The sequence below is a fragment of the Tursiops truncatus genome, chromosome 12 (genome assembly GCF_011762595.2).
Source record: "Tursiops truncatus isolate mTurTru1 chromosome 12, mTurTru1.mat.Y, whole genome shotgun sequence".
Classification (NCBI taxonomy): Eukaryota; Metazoa; Chordata; class Mammalia; order Artiodactyla; family Delphinidae; genus Tursiops; species Tursiops truncatus.
In genome coordinates, this window is record NC_047045.1 from 35,906,345 (window position 1) to 35,929,259 (window position 22,915).

The window sequence follows — 22,915 nt, forward strand, 5'->3', positions numbered from 1 at the left end:
AAATTATGAGGCAAAGTTTTTCTCAGTTATTTGTGTTGTTGCTATTTGTTTTTTATACATAGGTCCAGAAAATAATGTAATTTTCTGCTTAACAATTCATAAGTACGCCTCCATTTTTAAATACTAAAAATAGTAACTTTTATGGTTATACAAAAACTAGACAAGTCTATGCTAAATAAAACCATTCATCTTAACCGTAAAAACACAACAAAAAAACCTCAAAACTAACATTTAGTGAAACTAAGTCACCATGGACTTCAACATTATTTAGCAAATTTTGTCCACTACTATACTAAGACATACTATGAGTGATAAATTGAAAATACTGGTATATGTAAAATTAACCGGTACACACCAATGTACTTATTCATATATTAAAATGAAAGGCACAGGGTGAAACTAATTTTATGAGACAGAATAAAAGCCAAAGGACACTTTTCCACTGATCTAAAATTTATTATTCCAAATTATAAAATTTTTTTATTCCAAATCTAAAATTTATTATTCCAAACTAAGAAAGCAGCTGTACTCTATTTAAAATATTGTGTGGTTTTATTAAGGAGTTAGACAACTCAAAGAGCTTACAAATAATTTATTACCAAAAATATAAGAGAAAAAAGGAAATGGGGGAAAATGCAGACATAATTCATATAAAATCAGAAATCCTGTTAGATCACAGTAAAGGGCAAGCAAATTAAAGAAGCAAAACAAAACATTCATTAAAGACTAGGGGCCAGCAAAGACAGTGGACTCCATACATGGTTAAAATGGAAAATTATAAAATTATATACATGATGAAACAAGAAGCTGGAGAAGATAACAGAAATACAAGAAAATCCCTCAGTCAATTTTTATTTTTGGAAAAAATAAAAGGTACAAGAAGTTACTATCAGTATCCTTTACCTCATACAGCCAAACAAAAAATTTAGAAATAATGTGAATATTGCTTTTGGGAAGATTGGCCTTCAACATCTCCCATGTAGAACACTTTGGAAATACATTACATTTTTCTTTATCACCAGCTCACTCCATTCCACATTAAGAAATTGCTAATCTGGTTATTAACCTTAAGAGAAGCACAATCACAAATCTTATACCTCCCTAAAAATCAACATTAAACCATAATGTCTTCTACATTATTCCATTCATCATTGTGCTCCAAAATTATTTCTAAACTACATCAATTGGAGTTTTGTGTTGTGTTGCATAACAACAAAAGAACGGATGTTTGGGACTTCCCTGGTAGTGCAATGGTTAAGAATCCGCCTGCCAATGCAGGGGACACGGGTTCAAGCCCTGGTACAGGAAGATCCCACATGCCGCGGAGCAATTAAGCCCATGTGCCACAACTACTGAAGCCTGCGCGCCTAGAGTCCACACTCTGTAACAAGAGAAGCCACCACAATAAGAAGCCCGAGCACCACAACAAAGAGTAGCCCCCACTCGCCGCAACTAGAGAAAGCCCGCGCGCAAAAACGGAGACCCAACACAGCCAAAAATAAGTAATTTTATTTATTTTAAAAAAAGAAGTGATGCTTTTCCTTACCAATTCATATTCATCAAAAAGTTGTATGAGGGAAGGTGGAATGAACATATGAAAGCCCTGTAAAAAAGCATTAATCTGAGGCTGAATGGCTCTTGTCATTCGAAGTTCAGTGACAAGCTGGACATACTCCGCCTATTAGAAAAAAAAAAGTTTCTGTGATGATTTCTTTTTAATTTCACGTACTTAAGACACTATTGATATAATCATTTCTCATTTAAGAGGTAAAGGTTTAGAATTAATTTGGCAGAAATATTCATACACCTCAGCAAACCAGTAATCTACCATTCACTAACCTGTTTAGGCCAAAATCCTAAGAATCAATCACCCAGGTTTCTCTCACACCCTCTATCAGCAAGTGCTATCAGATCTACCTGAAAAAACATTCTCAATCAGACCTTGTCTCACGACCTCCACTTTTAGCACCTTGGTCCAAGCCGTCATCATCTCTCACCCGGATTACTGCAACATCTGGTATCACTGCTGCCTCTGTTTGCCTCTGTTACTGCTTCTTCACCACACCAGAGTGACTTTTTAAAATTACGTATAGATTTTTTATATATAACTCAGATCACATACCCTCCTTCTCAAAACCCTACAATGACTTCCTACGACACTTGGATTGAAGTCCAAACTCCTTTCCTAGTCCATAAGGCCCTAAATGACCCAGCCTCTGCCTTGCTCTCATCTCATTTCCTTCCACTTTCCCCTTTGCTCCCTCACTCTATCCCCCAAACACAAGCTTGCTCAGGCCTCCTTGTCTGTATACTTCCTGGTTTCTCTGACTGAAATCTCTTACTAGACTGTAATCTCTCTGTAAGCAGGGGCTCTGTTTTGTTTACCAGTATATATCCTCAGCTCTTAAAAAAGAGGCTGTCACTTTGTAAGTGTTCAACAAATAATGTGATGAATGCATACATTCTACAAATTCATTTAAAACACACTTAGAACCTGATAAAAAGACTCATTTAAGTGTAGCCTATTTGATTCTGAGTTAAGGTAACCTATTTTCACACATTTTCTTTTAAAATACACATCACCATCATCTAGAAGAGTGTCTCTTAAAATTTAACTAAAAAAATGTATTTTGGCTCAAACAAAATGAATTATCATCACTCTCTGTACATAAACCCTACCATTGTCATTATTCATATATTTTAAATTACAACTAAGTGAAACTTTTAGAGTTAAAAGCAATATGCTGTATATGGTTCTCACCTCCCAGGAATGAATGCTCTAAACACAGAGGGAGAAAACCTATTTTAGGCCCCTTCCTTTAATATATTTTTTTTTTTTGGCACTCATCTGATGCTCTGTTCCCCCTGCCAAAAAAACGTCAGGCACTGAGCCAGCAAGTTATACATGATTCTGGCTATGAATTCTCCATACATCTCAGACCTACAGAATTGTCACAATGGATTACTCACAGCTCTCCCCAAACCCTGCACGGCTCCTTCTGCAATCTGGCACGGGGAAAGCTACTGTCTCTGCTATTCAATCTACTCCCACCCCAAATCCCACTCCCAACCGCCCAAAGGTTTTTCTCCATTGTATAGGAATTAATCAGTTTCTACAAGTTACATACAGGTAGTTACTAGAGAGAGGGAAATAGAAATGTGTGCCAAACAATCAAACAGAAACACAAACTAAATTTTCAGGATCCAATCTAAAAAAATAGTATATATAACACACTTCCAAGTAATAACCAGCAATGATTTCAGCATTAACACGTGATTATCTTTTAACTGATGTCTGTTCTAACTAAACTGCTTAATGAACATACTAAAATTGTTCTCCTCCATTCATTCATTAATAATTATATATTTCTCTCAAGATGTTTTGCTTTTATAATCTTAAGGTACTATTCACTAATAATTATTCAAGACCTCAAATTATGAAGCATGAACTGCTCAAGTACACTTTATTTTAATTTGCCATTGTATTCCATATTTATCAGAATAGTACACACTCTTTTCTATCAATTAATTCCTATTATTTCCTCATACATTCTATTTTTAAAAATTAATTTCACAAATATACTAATGTCCCCTCTAATATTATTTCCCACATTTATTTTTGTAGCTCTGGCCCACAGTTATTAGATATCAATTTGTGAAAAATCAGCTCCTCCAGATACCAGTCTCCACATTAAGTTAATTTAAATATGGACAAATCTTGGTCTAATTATTTCTCAGTAAAATAAAATCCAAGCCATCACAAAGTCTCCTGAGTTGTTTAGTAAAGTAAGAGTTTTCCAGGTAGTTGAAAGACAACTGTGTTTAAGAGAAAAAATCTGAATCCAGCTGCTTCTAAAATGTTTCCCTGCCTCCTTAAAGAGCACATCCTCAGAGAGAGTAACACACATTAACGTGTTCTTGATGACACAATTATTACTATGAACATCCACTATTATCATACACTAACATTCTGACGGTTCATACTGTACAGAAATACACTGGTTGCATTCCCACCACCTACGAAGGCATCGAAGTGACTCATCCACACACTTCATGCCCTTGAGTAACTACATCAAATACCTTAAATGCTCTAAGGAAACAGTCAACATGTAGATGACAATCAGTCCACAAAACACTGGAGTTGTTCAAATAAACATTAAATATAAACATTAAATAAACATTAAATATAAAGGAAACCTAAAATCCCACTTCATTCTAAGGTATTTAAAGAGATGATATAACTTGGGTGTGGGGGGTATTTTTATCCCCAACAGATGTATACGTGCTCCCACCTGAGTTGTACTGTTAATTCTTTGAGGGCATAAGATAATACCAGATGCCACAGAAGTAAATTGGAGAATTAACTATACTAAAGAATCTGAGTTAGTACCTGTTCTGGTGAAATAGTTATGTTTATAGAAAGCTTTCAACTTACAAAGCCTCAGCATAGAGATAACAAAATTAAAAAGAGCCTTAGCAACTTTTTCCTAGCTCAACCTCTGAGCCTCATAACTGATATAAGATAGGTAAGCAAAGAATAAGTGCCAAGGGAAAAATAAAAACACTAAGATTGAGATTCAACTTTCAGATATTACGTTCCAGTTAAATTGCATGTCTAGTTACAGAAACATTTTGTTTTAATTATCTCCTAGTCTTCTGAATGTGCGCAATGAATAATATCACCCCTTGGAAATCTTCCTTAAAATTTTAACTTCTTTTCAGGCTTTGAATCTAAATTATGTCTTCTTATGAGGAGTGGTGGTAACATTGAAAATTGACACCTTTTTTTTGAAGCTATTTTTCTTCTTGAAAATTTTTTTCACGATTTTTGAAAGAGATATATATGTATCATGTTTACTTAACTAATAGTTAACTTTTAATAGTGAAAGCAAAATGTTCTTATCCCAAGTAAGCTGATAAACTTGGACATACTTGTAAAACTGTTTGAAATAGTTAGTTTTACTTTTAAATTAATAGTTTAAAATGGCATTATGACTGGCATAATTCAATTCACCATTTGAATATAAATGCTTTAGTAATAAAAGCTTCTTTCCTGGGCTTATCCACTTGATTATTATTGCTCTAGTATGTAAGAGTTTTCACTGAAAATTTCTCCACTGAAAACTCAAAGGATACCAGATTTCTTCTGCAGGAATAAGCAGATATAAGAAAAAAGAGAGGCACATTTTTACAATGTAACATTTTCCAATAACTTATCCTTTACCAATATATTCTTATTTTTAAGGTCACTAATTAGTTATAAAGATTGATAGTCTGATAAAAATCCTATTACATCAGTTTCCATAGAACAAATTCAGTCATTGAAAATAGTGACTCTTCAGGTTACCATTACAAGGATTTGGTGATTTTTTTTTTTTTTTTTGCGGTACATGGGCCTCTCACTGTTGTGGCCTCTCCTGTTGCGGAGCACAGGCTCCGGACACGCAGGCCCAGTGGCCATGGCTCACAGGCCCAGTCGCTTTGCGGCATGTGGGATCTTCCCGGACCGGGGCACGAACCCGTGTCCCCTGCATCGGCAGGCGGACTCTCAACCACTGCGCCACCAGAGAAGCCCCGGATTTGGTGATTTTTAAAGTGAATTTTTAGAATATACCGACTAAAATGCAGAGGAAAGTATGTCCTCCTTCACTGACAAAAAGATACTATAGATAATTTAAAACCCAATCTAAAAATACATACATACACTCAATATGGAGAACCTTAGACCTAAACTGTTTTAAAAGTTTTCAGAGTAATAAAAAGATCTCTCATAGTATACTTTTCTGAAGATACACATAGGAATCCACTTTAAGTCAATAATCTATATAGACAAGCTTGTATTTTGTACTTGGATGGGTATCAAATGTGCTTGTATGTGAAATAAATCAAATTAAACTAGCAATAAAATATAAGGTATTAACCAAATAAAAATGAAATGGAGGAAAACATACTAAATTTTTAAATTGAACTATAGTTGATTTACAATGCTTTGTTAGTTTCAGATGTACAGCAAAGTGATTCAGTTATATATATATATGTATATATATATATTCTTTTTCATACTCTTTTCCATTATAGGGTATTACAAGTATTGAGTATAGTTCCCTGTGCTATACAGTAGGTCCTTGTTGTTTATTTTATATATAGTAGTATGTATCTGTTAATCCCAAACTCCTCATTTATCCCTCCCTCCCCATCCTTGCCCTTTGCTAACCATAAATTTGGAAAACACACTAAATTTGTATTTGCTACCTTGTTCATATTCAGTGCCTTAGTATATGAGAGGCCCAGCAGTTACACAACCATACAGACCTCGATTAAAACTGAGGGTCTACCAGTTACCAATTTTGGGCCCTTAGACAGTTATTTGACTGTCTATATTCTAAAGAAATATAGTGTCATAGTTACAAGCTCAGGCTTGAAATTTATAGACTGTCTGGATTCAAAACCACCACTTATTAGTCTTGTGATTTGGAGGAAAGCTACTTAACCTCTCTATGCTTCAGTTTCCTCACCTGTAGAAAGGGGTATCTATACCTCATAGGATTGTTTAAGTGTAAGTTAATACACATAAAGCACTTTTAACAGTGCCTAGCACATTATAAACACCTAATACATGTAAGACGCTTTTATTATTAAAGCTGTTCCCACACTGAATGAATAGAAATAACTATCTCAAAAGGCTGTTAGAGTAAATGAGAAATGCATAAAGAGCACAACTCGAATAAATGAAATATACACAAAGTACTCAATAGGCAGTGGCTATTATCATCACTAGAGAATACAACTGATGTGATGAGGTTGATGACTAGGAGAATGACACCACCCCCCATCATTCTAGAGCCCATCCACCTAAGTGGCTCATCCTGGAGTCCTTCTTCTTTTTCACCTTCCCAAACAGCTAATTACCATGTTCTACAAATTCTACATCCTCAAAAGATGTCTCATTTTCTCCATCCTCACTGCCACTGTCTTATAAAATCACTCATGCATGCTCCCCAGAGCAACGCCACAATCACCTATCAGTTGCCCTGACTCCAATATTGCCCCATTTCAACCCATTTTTCACACTCCAAGTTGAGATTGGTGTTGTTTTTCTTAAAAAACATAAATTCAGTCATGTCAGTGCCCTCTACAGCATCTGCAATCATCCCTAAGCCTTCAGAATAATTTTCAAATTTCTAATTGTGGATGCAAAGTCTTTCAGAATTTGGTCCCTGTCTACCTCTCCCACCTTATCTTTTCCCACTCGTTTACTTTGCAATCTACGCTAAGATCTACAACTCTGACCTACCTGTGGTTCCCCAAACAGACCATGCTCTGCCATCTCTGTGCCCTTCTATAAGCCCAGAACATGTCCTTCTCCCTTTCCTCACTCCTATCTGACCACTTAATGCTTCTCCTCTATAACTCAACTTCCATGCCACCTCCTCCATTCCCTGATATCTGTCCCATCTCACCCCCCCATTTTGTTCTCTCCCAGACTTAATGAACTTTATGATTAGTATGGTAAAAGTGTTGTTAACACTTAAAAGCCACGGAGCTTACTCTTCAGTACTAAGAGCTAGAACTGAAGGCCTAGCAAAAATATGTCACTCCTAACTTAAGGTTTTATGGTTCCACAATTTTATCGTGTGGTCAAGAATTTAAAAGTGAAAGTGAAAAGTTAAAGCAAAACTTTTAAAAATGCTGAAAATACTATTTAAATGTAAATGTTCAGCTCCTGGTAATTCAGCCATTTTCTAAAGTGAAACCAAGTGATCTTATTTTTTCCTCTAGATTTTAAAACAAATCATTGACAGATATAAAATTGAATTTAAAAGAAATTTTATTTCAATTATGGAATATATACTGTTCTGCCTACATTACTTGTATTTATTAATATACTTCTTTTTAAACAAAGGTATTTTATCTATTTGGTTTCAGTCTACAATTACCAAAGCCTTTCAATAAAATTTAGGAATAAATGACTCCCCCATGTGGAGATTAGCTTACATCGACTTTTTCTTACTAACATGCTTGGCAAGTTACTTAAGCTTCAATATGCTTAGAAATTCTGACGTTGATGCCAAATGTGACAATTATAACTTTATACCTAAAGTTAAGTAAGTAAAAGGCTGACCCTAGAGTAACAGAAAAAGTTCATGACAGAAATGTATGTTAAAATATAACAGTAACACCTCTAAAGAACACGGTTTGAAAATTTTATTTGTAAATTGAATAATTTAACAATTCTAAATCAAGTGATCAATTTAAGATGTTAGTATGTTTTTAAAGATTTTTAATTTTAAAAAATCAGGTTGCTTATTGCACAAACATTAAATGCTTAAGCATCAACAATTTGATATACAATTACACTTGACCTTTACTAGTAATATTAGAAAAATGAGAGGCTCATTTTATTGTGAGAAATGTTTGTATCAGAAAAACAAAAGCTGAGAATTAACATATTAATGATTGAGATCCTGCTTTTACCTCTATATTACTGAACCTCATCATCAAAGTTAGCCTGTCATTAACAAAACAATGTCAATAATATAGTTAAATAAAAACGTGCTAAACTTAGAAACAAAACATCCAAGCTCTTTCATGTTACAGCAATATTCCAGCCTCAGGTTAGACTCACGATCAAGCCTCAATATAAGTGTATTCTTATTTGTTATTATTTATTAAATATCTTCCTTCTTTCTAGATTTTAATACAAAAACACAAATGCAAAAGAATAAAATACATATTTTAAAAATCTAAACAAAAATCATGTCATATGGAAGAGAGGCTGTTAGGAGATACAAGTATAAATATAGCTATCTACCATGCAATTGTTAATGAGCCTTTCCACTTTTCATATATCTGAGAGGAGTGACAAATCCAATCACCAGAGAGCGTATTCACAGATAGGAATCATGTATGAGATTCTCTCATGAAAAGCAATCACTTGCTTATAATGAAGATTTTATGACTTCATTACCCCTAATTGAGAGGAGGTAGCCACTGTAAAATAAAATAATAAATGCACTATGAGGTGGACAATCTAATAATTAGAAGATTTTATAAAAATTTCCATTCACTGGCAAGTTCATATAGATTCAAAAAATTATTTTAAGCATTTTACTATTTTAATCTTCCAGAGTTTAACGTGACTCATTATATTAAATCAAGTAAGATCTACCTCAGTGTGATTACTTTTACTAACAGGATGAAGAACCTTATACTTGAAACTAGGAGACCTGGGTTTTGGCCCCAGCTTTACCATTAACTCTTCAGGCTTCAGTGTCCTCATGTGTAAAACGAGAGGGTAGACTAAAACTTTACTAAGTATAAATGTACAAAAACTCAGGTCCTGATTTTATATTCATAAACTAAATTTCTTTTTTTTTTAAATATGTAAAGTATCTAAGTTTCAAAAGGTAAAATTACCTAGCTTAATTTAGGTCTTCATTCCTATAGATATGTGAAACCTAGGAACCTATTTTTATAGAAAACTATCCAATAAAAACTAACTTTTGTGTTGTGTTTATCAGTTTAAAAAATGCTGGTACCAATTCTGTATGGGAGGTATTATTATCCCAAGCACACAGAATAGAAAACTGAGGCTCAAAGAGGTTAAAACACAGCCAAGTCTTTTGGCTTTAAAAAAAAAAAACAAACAAACTACATTTTACTATATCTCTAGTCTACAAAATGATTCAGTGGACATTACTTTTTAAGTTAGCTGATTCTGAAGCTGTCTTGGAATTATAATCCAATAAAAGGAAAGGAAAAAGGTTTTAGTTCTGTTTTACCAGAAGTTGCTACTGGTAAGTGATAGAAGTGGAATTCCAAAACCAGATTTTCTGACTCCCAATTTCCTACATAATCTATCAAAACATAAAATAAAGCTGTATTATATATTAAAGTAATATTAACTTTCAACAGTGTAATTTAAAACGTGCACCAAGTTTTTAAAAAATATGTACAAACAGGAGATATAATAATAAATAAAAATAATCAAGTTATAAAGTTAAAAAAAGATCAAGTTCAGAGGTCCCGTAGAATTTACTGCATCCCAAAAGTGTGTACAAAGTTTAAACACTGGGATTTCTTCTCTCTATTGGAACTATTAATATCGTACTCCTAAAACATGAAATAGGGATCTAGTGCAAACATGATATTGATGTAAGTTTATATTTCTAATCAAATGTTTTGATATGCAGATGCCCAACTTACACAGTCAACTGAACTATGCTCTAGGCTGCTTCAGGAACTGCCTCAGCATATCTAACACAACAATGAAATGATCCTTTATAATTCGAAGTCTGGTATTTGACGGTTTAGTTAATTTAAATATTTTATCTGTTATAAATGTTACAAAAGTCTAACAGTAAAAGTTTTCCTGGCTAGTGCCAGGAGACTTAGAGTAATTAGCAAACTATCAGGGCTAAGTTACAAACAATGGCTAAGGTAAAAATTCAAATACTTACTTTGTTATTTTGTGTTACAAGAATACTTCCACCCCCAGGTTTCAAAGGCACCTCTTCCATTGCTCCAAACACATCAGTCTCAACAGAAAAAGTTAGTTCTAGACCCAAATCACTAATATCATTATCTAAAATCCACTGCAAATTTTTGGCATATTCTGGATCAATGGATGCCACATCTTGGTAATTCACAGGAATACCTAAAAATGCAAACATACAGCAGTTATATTCTAAATGTTTCTGCCTTTCCTTATCTGTTTAATGGTGAAATACTGCCCTCTACAGATACTCTGTAAAACTGCAAAATATAATCCAATTCACAGCATGATTTAAATGAATGTTAATTCCTGAATTTGGAAGTCTGTAAATTTAAGCTTACATTTCTACAATGTAACCTTTCTTTGAAACAGCTATTCAGGAACTTATTATAAACTTTAAAAAGTGCCAATTCTCTTAAGTATATTCATATTAAAATGCATTTTTAGCATAAACATACACACACTAAAATGGAAAAAAAAAACTTTTTTTAATCAAAAATGTAGGTTATTTTTTCTCTCCCTCAGGCCCCCAAATGCCTTACATACACAGTCTCCAATCAAAACAAAAATTATTCACCCAAAATGCCACCATTTATCTACTTAATTTTCGCTAGAGCCTATAAGAAAAACACTTTAAATAAATGCCTAAGGAAATAACAATGGAGCCATACCAAGAATGTGCTTGTAGAATGATCTCGTGAAGTAAATGTTCACCAGCTGCCTATGGTTCAGAGCTAATCCCAAGATCTGTCCAGCAAACCGGAAATAGTTCAAGTGATCGGGATTTACATAGGAGTTGCTATTAGGTTGAAAAGTTGTTCCTATTAAAATAAAGACAAAATAATTTATTTTTAAGACCATGCATAAGAGAGATCATTTCAATGCAGGTAAATTAGTTCACATACAACTTCAGCAAAGCTAAGGTTACATTATGTATAAACGTTCTTCAGCGAAGAAAGTTCTTTGTGGAATATTTAATAGTGGAATTGGAAATACTAATCATTAATTCACACATTTATCAGAATAAGTCTTTGTGCAGAGAGAAAATTTTAGAATACTTTTCACTGAAAGTAGTTGGAAGAGGTGTCAGAGAGATCCTAGAAATACATACACACAATAGTGGAATTGGAAATACTAATCATTAATTCACACATACTTATCAGAATAAGTCTTTGTGCAGAGAGAAAATTTTAGAATACTTTTCACTGAAAGTAGTTGGAAGAGGTGTCAGAGAGATCCTAGAAATTCATACACACACACACACGTTTTCCCAGGCAGTGTGGAAATAACTACTTAGGCTATGAATTAGGGCAGACATTGTTTCATTCACCTATACATGCCCAGCGTAGCAGGTATTCACTACCATTTTGCTCCTTAAGGAATTGACCACTACAAGAGAATAACTAAAATTTTTAGATGTACAACTGTTTTCCTCATGACAAATAATCAAGTTTGAATAAGTACCACTGAGGTATAAAAGTAAAAACAGCATTAGCAATAGTTATTGACTATTGCCAAACTCTAGTGCAATGGAGGGTAATTCCAGTTACATGAAAAAAAAGTCTGGGAATAAGATAGTGGTGAATGTACTTAATGCTACTGAAGCGTACACTTTTAAATGGTTAAAATGGTAAATTTTATGTTATGTATATTTTACCACAATAAGAAAGTCTCAAAAACAAAAATATAGTGCAATGGAAAAACCTAATACCAAGATCTCAACTTTAAATAACCTTCCTTATTTTTTCTGTGTGACCACTACCTCTCATTCATTCAACAAACATTTACTGAGTTCATGCTATCTACTTCTCTTCTAGGCACCTGGGCAAAAAGAAAGACTGATAAATCTAATGAAATAGCATCAAAAATAAATAAACAAAGGAAAAGTGAAAGTATTGGAAAGTGAAATGTTTGGCCATTGAGCATACATATTTTAACTCTTTGTGCTTTGCTGGTCTTTGATTTATCAGTGCTGGCACTGGACTATATTGCCATGACCAGTAAGTTTACTTAGATACAAGGTACACATTTGGAAGCTTATGGCTGAATGACTTAAAAGGGCCACATGAAGCTAGTCATCCACTGTTAAGTACCTTTTGAGACTCATTCCCAGTCATGATATAAGATTGGGTATTAAAAGTCAAAGCAGGGACTTCCCGGTGGTCCAGTGCTTAAGAATCCGCCTTCCAATGCAGGGGACGCGGGTTCGATCCCTGGTGGGGTAACTAAGATCCCACATGCTGCGGGCAACTAAGCCCACGTGCCACAACTGGAGAGCCCGCCCACCGCAACTACTGAGCCCGCGAGCTCTGGAGCCCACGCACCACAACTAGAGAGCCCACATGCCACAACGAAGACCCAGCACAGCCAAAAAAAAAAAAAAGTCAAAACAAAGTTTTGTGAGATGAAGAAAGACTTCAAAGACAAACATAACCATTATTCCAAAAATACAATATTCTGAGAATAATCAGAAATACTTTTACCTATTTCCTCCCCTAGGTCTGTGTATATTTCCTTCTCTAAGTACTTTCCGGGAAATTTGGGTTATTAAAAAGAATAGATACAGAGAAGTCAAAAGAAAAAAAGGAAACACACGGGGGGAAAGGTCTTCAGGAAATTAATAATTTTTAGCTCGAAAGTGAATTAAGATAGAATATAAAGTTTATGTCATGTTTTAAGTTCAAAACCAATAAAACTGTGACATTTCATCATCTCAGAAAAACCCTATTCAATAAGAAAATATCATTTTCACAGAATAGTAATAATAGCATCGGGCTTCCTTGGTGGTTCGAGCCGTGGTCCGGGAAGATCCCACATGCCGCGGAGCAACTAAGCCCGTGCACCTAAAGTACTGAGCCTGTGCTTTAGAGCCCGCGAACCACAACTACTGAGCCCATGTGCCACAACTACTGAAGCCCACGCACCTAGAGCCCATGCTCTGCAACAAGAGAAGCCACCGCAGTGTGAAGCCTGTGCACCACAATGAAGAGTAGCCCCTGCTCGCCTCAACTACAGAAAGCCCACATGCAGCAATGAAGACCCAACACAGCCAAAAAAAAAAAAGAATAAATAAAATTAATTTTTAAAAATATTTTTTAAAAAATAACAATAATAGCATCTAATATTTATTTCTGATTTCTATGTGCCAGACACTGGGCTAACCATTTTTACACAACAGCTGATTTCCCACTATATTACAAAACATAGGTTATCACCATATTCAAATAAGGAAATCAAGGTCCAGAAATACTACATTTATTGGATCAAGATCATAGCAGAAAAAGGGACAGAGCTAGGATGCACATTCAGTGGAATGTGCCAAAGGCCAAACTCTTAGCCACTCTACTACACTACTATTGCTCTATAGTAAGCATCTTAATTTAATTAGAAAGCAAGTTTTAAAGAAATTACTACATACATTAGGTCTATCCAAACATTCCCCACATTTAGGAACCCTAAATGTAATTTTCTTCTTGTCAACTAAACGTAAGAACATGAAAATATTTCATCTATATTTTATTAATATTACAGCCCCAAAGAGAAGACATACATGGCTCACAAAAAGGACGAATCAGAAACTATGGTCTATGTGCTTCATCATATTACCTGCCATAAATTTGCAGAATAAGCACCTCAACTAATGATTCCACACCAAATCTGTTTTTCAGTATGAAACTAAATAAACAACTCAGAATAAGTGACTATAAAGAAAAGAAATAAATCTAAAATACAATGTTTTAATGCTAAATCTTGCTGCAAAGATTAGGCCTAAAAAACTAGGGCCTCATCATACTTGTCGTAAAATCACAAAGACACTAAGTTCATCTCAGAGCAAAGAATCAAAGGTTACAGAATTAAAGTAGGAAGTCCCATATTCCTAAATAATTTCAAATACACTGAATGTGTCTGAGGAGCCCATCACATAGGTGAATATCTGCAGTTCTCTAGCATCACTGCAGCCCACCCCCGCTTGCCTCTCATACAGTCATCCTTCTTATTCAATGGAGATTTGCTGCTGGTTTGGTTGGATACAATAGGAAACTACAATTAATAAGACACTCTCTCCTTATAGAAGAATTTAAACATTGGGAAAGAAAAATTTTTCAGGAAATAAAAGCAACTGAACAAAGCATTTAAAAACTGAAATCCCACCTTCACTTGGATGTAAGTCTTTATTAAGTTAAAGAACTCTCAGGTATATCTTATACCAATGAGGTGGTAACCATTGCCATTTAGCGTATCAAATGACAATTCAGTAGGTAGCAAACATCATTTCGATGATGTTTTTATTTGCATTACATGGTTAAATAAGAGCTTTTTAGTTACCAAGTCTTAATCTTTTAAAAGGGCTAAAAACAAAGTTACTATAAACAAACAGATTATAAGTTAAGATTTAACACACCATGATTTCTAGACTTTGTTTTTAATGACCAATAACTTTTAAGAGTTGGAAACTCAAATAGGGTTAGCAAATTTTAACTTTTCCAACACGGACTTGTATTTTTTTTAAGTTCATCTACTAGCACGATTTTATAAAAGGAAATTTTAACTCAAGAAAGGTAGACTAAAGGACGATCCTTAAATTGAATAAATTTAGTTTTATTTTATACAAAGAACTGATGAAAACTTCCTTGAGGCCAGCACTAGTCCTTGAGACAAGCATTTGAGAACCAACTGTTCAGAGGAAAGAATGCTAGGCTGAGTCAGGTTCCACTCAAGATCCTACCGCTCATTAACTGCTAACATAAACAAAAACCCTGAATTTCAATTTCCTCTTCTATGAAAAGGGAATATCCAACCACCCTAGCTCACAGGGCTAGTATAGGAATCAAAGGATAAAATGCACTGAAGTAGTCTGAAAATGTGACAACTCACAGAAAAAGTCATCTAGACTGTACAACTTACCATCAGCTGACTGGGTAAACAATGCATAATCAGGATTGACTATCTCATTAGACAGAATATCAAACCACTCACGCACAACACCTTGACCCTGAGTTCAAGAAAATAAGATTAAGTATCAACAGAAATATATGGTGAAAATTTTTTCTAAATAATAATAACATTAAAATTATATTAAATTTCTTCCATTATCAATTAAATATTAAACTTTACTGAAGGGCATTTCAATCTTTTAGAGACAGTGATCTTAACAACACTTATTTTTATACCCACCATGCCTTCTTCCCCATGGAACCGTACAGCAATTCCTTGCTTTAGCTTTGCACAATTTGCTTTTGACACAACTTCACAGCTACTCCTAAAAATAGAATCTAAATATGTAGCATTGGTTAATTTTACATATTAAAATTTACAATAACTAGTATTTTGTGCCTCACACACACATCACTTTGTTAAACATACCTCTGTGAACTAGCAGGATATCATTTTCATTCACTGGCCTGTGCACCATGTCTGAATCTGGCTGTCCTGAATGCAAATGTTCATAGAACCATTCACAGCGATCTTTAAATGGCTACCCCAACAAATAACAGTGAAATATGTTAGCAGTATTTCAGTCACTTAACTGTCAGATTTACTTAACTAGCATGCTAAATGCCCTTTCTACAAATAATCATTCTTACACCTTTATTTATAATAAGTAGTTCTAGATAAGGTTCTGACATTACATCCACTATTCACAAAAAGGCAGATCTGAGCTGAAACACTTTGACTACCTAGAGAGCATATTTCTTTTTATTCCCTATATTATCAACAGAAAAGACTTGATAAATTAAAAAGAATTCAATATCAGACATACAATTGAACACACTCTCAATTTCTTTTAAACCCAAGAAGGCTTGTAAGAATGAATTTCCACATCCAGAAAAATTATGTTGCATGTTCATTTAATTTTCTATGAAAATAATCTTTATGGCTAATTGTAATTTCCATCCTCTGAATATATGCAGCAACTAGAAAGGAATTTGTTATCCTTTTTTCTTCCCTTCCTCCACCCTAAAAACTGAAGAATAAGATCTCGTGAACAGTAAATAAAGTCTCTACCTTTTGTTCTTTTGCCAGATATGCAAACTGTAAGTGATTTGTAATTTTATTCATCAGAAAGTATTATTGAGTACCTAGGATGTGTAAAATGTAAAAATTTCATTGCTGAAAACTGTTTAATACACTTAAAGAGATGAGAATAACATTGGAACAATATAACACATAATGATATCAAGTTCTAAACAGTGAAGTACAGACCACAGTGCACTAAGAATTCAGAGATTGTGCGGATAAGTGGAGTACAAAGGCTTCATGAGGTCCTGGGTAGGTCTTGCTCAAGAAGGAGGAAAAGAAAGCACACCAGGCTAAGGGAGACAAGGAAAAAGGCTCAGAAGGAGAAACTGTCACTCCACGGAAGACGCAGTGAAGGCGCCGGCATAACTCTACACATATTGAAAGAAGGAAGTTTTTGTAAGTAAATCAAGGACATAATTATGGATCCTTCGAATCAAGTAAAAGACACAGTGGCCACTGAAGATACTTGGCCAGAGGAATAGCATGGTAAATGCACTCACTAAAATGAGAGTACTACCAGGATAAAGGGAGGCCATCTAGGCAGCAGTTGAAATAATACGTATAGACTGATACGGTCCTGGTCATGGTAGGAAAGAAGAACAATGAAGTAAATCTGAAAGACATTACTCCACTGAATAAAGAAGAAAAGTAAAAGATCTCTAGGGGCAGAACTTAAAATCAGAAACAGCTTAGAGGGGGAACCCCAGCACCACCACCGCCTACCCCACTCCTAGAAGGCACTGGTGGAAGACAACGAATGAGGTTTTATATGTTCTGAATTTAAGGTTACTTAGGATATAACTACTAAGAGCTTAGAAATAAATACTAGAACGTTCTGCAGCTGAGACATGAGAAAGAGAGTCATGAACAAAGCTGAAATGGGAGACAAGGTAATGTCCCTTGTTCAAGAGATTAAAGACACAGGGACAAACACCAAGAACAGAGAAGTTTATGATCACAGGTCAGGATTGAGAATTTGCTTATTAGCAAATGATACACACAGCTAGAAAAGTCAAAGGAGAACCAGGGTGGTGCAATACCACAAAAGCCAAAAGTTTCAAGAGATAAATACGATTCATGTCCAACACCACAAAGAGGTTCTCTCTCATGCAATTTTTAGGATACCAGTAAATTTCTTCATCTGAGCTAAACTAAACATTTGTTTTCTTCCAAAGACTTAAACATCTTTTTATTAATTCTTAATAAAAATATTTTTATGAAAATAACTGGTGCAAGATTAATTGTTGCCTTTTAATGCCTGTTCTTTCAATAAGAAAAGAGTAAATGCTCCCTTCTCCAAAGTTAAATGTATAATTTTGTCCATACTTCTAGCAGTTTTCCACATTTTAAATAAAACGCTGCTGTTGTTATATTCATTACTGGTCATATAAATAAAATATTTCATTTTTAGTAAACAGGCTAGAATGTTAAGTGCTTGAAATTTTAATGCTGATTATTCCTAAAACTTAGGTAAAAGAGGAGAGAAAAAATATTACACAGAATTAATGTATTTAAATATGGGCTTTGAAGTTTGATAAACATGGTTTGAAATCCTAGATCTGCCACTACTAGGTTTGTGATCTTAGGGGAATTACAAGTTCTCTCAGAACTTTAGTTTTCCTACCGGTAAAATGGGGAAAATAATACCACTTCAAGGGCTAATTCTGAGGATTAAATGAAATAATGCAAATACAGAACAAAATAATAATAATCATAAATTAACTAACGTTTATTAAAGCATCTATAAGCCAGGTACTGTTTTAAGCACTTTACATGCATTTTCACATTTAATCCTCACAACACTCTGAGAAAAAGGGACTTTTATCATCTCCATTTCATAGAAGAGAAAAATGCAGCACCAAGAGGTTAAGTAATTTGTGCAAATACTCAACTCCCAGAACGCTAATAGATGTTGTTCTTATCACTCACAACAACGTAAAAATTATTGCGAATAAGTATTTTAAATGACAGTAAACTTATCTGCCATTATAAGATATTAAATATTAAATTCTATCCTTCATATAGAAAATGTGGACCATTTGAAAATAAATACAAGTGGCAATTTTTTTAAAGTAATTCAAATGTAACATTAAAAGGTACAAAATGCTACCTTCAAAAGCTAGTAAGTTATCTGTTAAGATCAAAACATCCACACACACATCCATATACCTACAAAGCCAAAGACCACATTTCTGTATGTAAACTTTCTGAGTACCTGCATTTCCATAAAATAATTCACAAAACAGGACTGATTACAGAGGCTCTTCTTAATAGTATTTGTACAGCAATACAAAATGTCTCTCCCTTTAACTAGCAGGCCACCTGAAAACCACCAACAGAAGAAGAAGTCAATCCCTTAGCAGAGGTAGCTGTTTTTGTTTTTACTTTTTTTAATAGCCTCCAAGTTACAGAAAATTTCTTAGTATAGTACAATGGTGGGGTTTTTTTTCCCCTAAGGTGAAAGTAAACTGCTAACATGAATAGTACAATGGGGTGTTTTTTTTTCCCCTAAGGTGAAAGTAAATTGCTAACATGATGTCCAGTTACCCCTAAATACTTCAGTGTGTATTTCCTACAAACAAGAGAATTCTCCTACACAAGCAGTTTACAATCATCAAAATCAGGAAACTGACACTGATATATTACTATATCTAATCTTCAGACCCCATTTCAAGTTTTGCCGGGATCCATATAATGTCCTGTATAGCATAATGACTCATGAACTGCGTTCAGTTGTCCGCTTTCATTCAAGCACAGCTGTTCAGTGTTTTCTTAATTTTCATGACCTACATTTAAAGATTGCAGGTCAGTTATATTGTAGAATGTCTCTCAGTTAGAGTTAGTCTGATGATTTCTCATGATTAAATTCGGGGTATGCATCTTTGACAGGAATATCAAAGAAGTGACACCGTATTCTCAGTGCATCCTATCAGCTGGCACACTGGTATGGCTGCTGTGATCACTGCCAAGCTTCTCCACTGTAAAGTTCCTTTTTAATCTTTGTAATTAGTTAGTATTCTAAGAGGAGATACTTTGAGACTATAAAAATATTCCACCCTTCATCAAACTTTCCATTTATTCATTAATTCTTTCACTATAGACTTACAGGTTCCGACTTTATTTGCAATATTTTGCCATCATTATTTATTTTGATGTTCAAATTGTTCCAGATTTGGCCAGTAGAATCCATTCAAGTTGATTCTGAACCGTTTTGACATAACCTCATAATTCTCTACACAACTTTCTGGCACAATAAGATGATCCAGGCTCATCTTGTACTTTCTCTGAATTAGCCATTTCTCCAACAGGCCCTCGTTCATTGAGAATGGTATTCAGAGACCAAGAAATGGATGCCAGGTTTGCTGTATCTATCTAACCACATAGGAAACTATAAGTTCACAGTGATATCTCCAATTCCAATCCAATAGTACATGATTCATCGTTTTCCTCCATTTTTTAACTTTCTCCAACAGTGAGACACATTATCTTTACTATACTGACTTATTCAATCAACTGCCCCACCTCATATATAATCAATCTTCTGTCACTGACACGGACCATTCACTGCATAGATACCCTATACTCCACTCAAGCTTTGTCAAATTACTCTGAGCAACTGTCACCACCCTGCACACTGGACATCCTCCATATACCGTGCCAACTCACATACTCCGTGCTGAGCTCCTCTTCTACACAAACACCCTCCTTAGCATGTCCAAGCTCCTCACTGGGCCACCACTATGCATGTGGACACCCGCACTGGTCAGGCAACAAAACCCCCTCTGTGGGTCAAAAAGGTGGATAGCTAATGCAGATGCTTTTGCAGGAACGGAAGAGGGAAAATGAAGTGAAAAGCAGAGACAGTGTTAAATATAGCAAACTACCTCTTCCAAAAACTTAAAGCTTCTTTCACCTATAATCTCATTTACCCTAGAATGGAGTAATTTAGTGTAGATTAAGAAAATGAACTTAAGAACCAGATGGACTTTTAAATTCTGGTTTCCCCACTTAGTAGCTGAATGACTTAAACAAGTTGCTTAACCTCTCCGGCTTCAGTAAAAGAGTACCTATCTCACATGATTGTTACAAAAATAAAATAATCTATGTGAAAAAATGTATGGAACCTGACATAAAGTTAGCATTAAATAAATGCAAGTTATTACTACTACCTTATCTTTTACATCATCATTATTAAACAGATGCCAAAGGAGACCTATATACATGTGTATAATTTTATAAAGATTAGTTCTTAGCTTTCTTTAATTTCTAAAAGGATCAGTGTCCCTGAAGACAATTTAAAATATCTATAGCCTTTATCTTATGACTACTAACCAAACCATTACCTCCAGTCTAGCCTACATTTCAGACAAATTATTTCCTAAAACTTTGTAGGATCATGTCATTCTCCTAAAATTATTAGTGGCTCCTGACAGCCTAGCAAATGGAGAGTCTGCAATCTGGCGATCAATGTTCCATACATTGTAACCCTAATCTACCTTCCCAGAATTACATCTCATTCCTCACCTACACAAAATTTCTGCTTTAACCCACTGTATTTTAATACACTTTTCCAGCTATATGTCCTGACCCATATCTTGGCTAGAATGTTCATCTTCCCCATTTACTCCTTTCAAAATTTTGCATGTTTTTTAGATTAAAATCCACCTCCTCTTTGAAATCTCCCTTGACTACAGCAGCTAAAAGCAAGCTCTTCCTCCCTTAAACTCCTAAAGAATCAGGTCATACTGTAATTACTGTATTTTACGGGTACGTTTATTATCTCCCCTGCTAGACTGAATTAAGATCCCCTTGGAGACAGAACATATCCTTTCTATCTCCAAAACAACTACCATTTATTGAACATATATACAAGTCACTATTTAAAACTTATTATTCACCATGGAGGTTTTATGAGGTTGGTGTCATTATCTCTGTTTTACAGATGAAGAATCCAAGGCTCAAAGATGTTAGAAATATGCCCAAAGTCACATAGCTGCTAAGTAGCAAAACAAGCTTTTCCCAAGCATGTTTCATGAAACATGAGATATATGGAATGAACCCTCATCAGGGAAAGCTCTCAGGTCAATTAAGTTTGGAAGACTAACAAAGCTAAATTATTATTTTTACCAAAGGGCTTCTCAAAGCCTTTAGCAAGCTGCTGATATGCTTTATCAATCTCCAACAGGGCATGTGTTATACTTCCCAAATGTATTTGGGGATAAAATCCCCAAGGACCATCAGCCTTATAGGACTAGTGTTCCATTTCAGCAATGTGGCAACATGTTGTCTTTGCACATAGTAGGCACTCAATGCACATTTCTTAAAGTTACTCCTCGTACAAAAGTTACATACTAATGTAACTCCATATACTAAAGTAAAGAATAAGGTAACGTCACTCCACTTACAGCAGGTGGTCTCAAGTATAATAATTACTGAACAGTATTCAAATTAGCTGAACAGTATTCATTAGACATTCTAAAAACAAGATCAAAAAAAGCACTACCTGTGCTTTTATGATATGCATGAATCTTGACATCAGTTCAGGACATTCAAGGAGGAAGTGAAAGTGGTCAAATATAATCTTGGGATTCCTAAAAGAAAAACACATTGTTTACATGGATGGGAAGGATGAGCAGCATTAAGTGACATGCAAATTTAGATATACAGATATTGAAACAGAATAAAAATACATATTAATCCACACCTACTATACTTGTACTTGTCATTGAGCATTTTTTGAATAGTAACAGAAGTAATATTTTTTCTGTTGAGATAAAAACTGTAAGAAAAGGCTACAATAGTAATCCATGAAACCAAGAAAGCTTTACCTGTTAACAAAGCATTTTAAAACTTCATCATGTTTGCAGACAAATTCAATGAAACGGGGTGAAGTCATTCTGTGGGGGGTAAAAAACAATCAGAACACACAGACCAAAGTTGGTGATATGGCAAATGTGACTACGCGTTGAATTGGACTGGCTTCTACACACACACAAAATGGGGTTTGGATTGTCTTTATGGAATCTGAGGCATGCCTAGTCAATTTATAATATGAAATATATATACACACTCAGATATATATATATAATAACTTTTCATTAACAGATGATATAAACAAGTGACTTTTTAAAAACCTTGAAATTTTAAGCATCTCTGTCTATATGTTTCCGATACATGGTTAAATGATCCTATAGAAAGTGACATTCACCATCCAACATGTTAATAACATAAATGATGCTTAAAACTCAAATATTCTGTACTAATTCCAGATCAGTTCAATAAGTATCCTAAAGATCAGAAAACCAAAAACAGCAAAGTATTGTTATTTCTGCAATTATAAAAAAAATTATAGCTTTTCTTCATCTATCAGAAAAGGAAATGATAAGCATGTAGCGTAAG

The 22,915-nt window shown here is 34.5% G+C and overlaps 1 protein-coding gene across 5 annotated transcripts in view; it reads right to left on the reverse strand.

The window, feature by feature from the left end:
* Positions 1-22,915, reverse strand: part of HACE1 (HECT domain and ankyrin repeat containing E3 ubiquitin protein ligase 1) — a 95,271-nt gene that overhangs the window by 14,431 nt on the left and 57,925 nt on the right. For 3 of the 5 annotated variants that reach the window (XR_012324766.1, XM_004314661.3, XM_019929499.2), the window contains 8 exons: positions 22,345-22,413; positions 22,020-22,107; positions 15,860-15,971; positions 15,671-15,768; positions 15,401-15,488; positions 11,167-11,316; positions 10,461-10,657; positions 1,547-1,678 (listed from right to left, as the gene is read on the reverse strand). Coding sequence is in view for 4 of the 5 variants with exons in the window: in XM_004314661.3 (XP_004314709.1) it covers positions 1,547-1,678; positions 10,461-10,657; positions 11,167-11,316; positions 15,401-15,488; positions 15,671-15,768; positions 15,860-15,971; positions 22,020-22,107; positions 22,345-22,413 (934 nt within the window). In the remaining variant the exon portion in view is untranslated. Of the gene's footprint in view, positions 1-1,546; positions 1,679-8,813; positions 8,992-10,460; positions 10,658-11,166; positions 11,317-15,400; positions 15,489-15,670; positions 15,769-15,859; positions 15,972-22,019; positions 22,108-22,344; positions 22,414-22,915 lie in introns of those variants that run through there. The other 2 variants (XM_019929498.3, XM_019929497.2) reach the window with 2 other exon arrangements.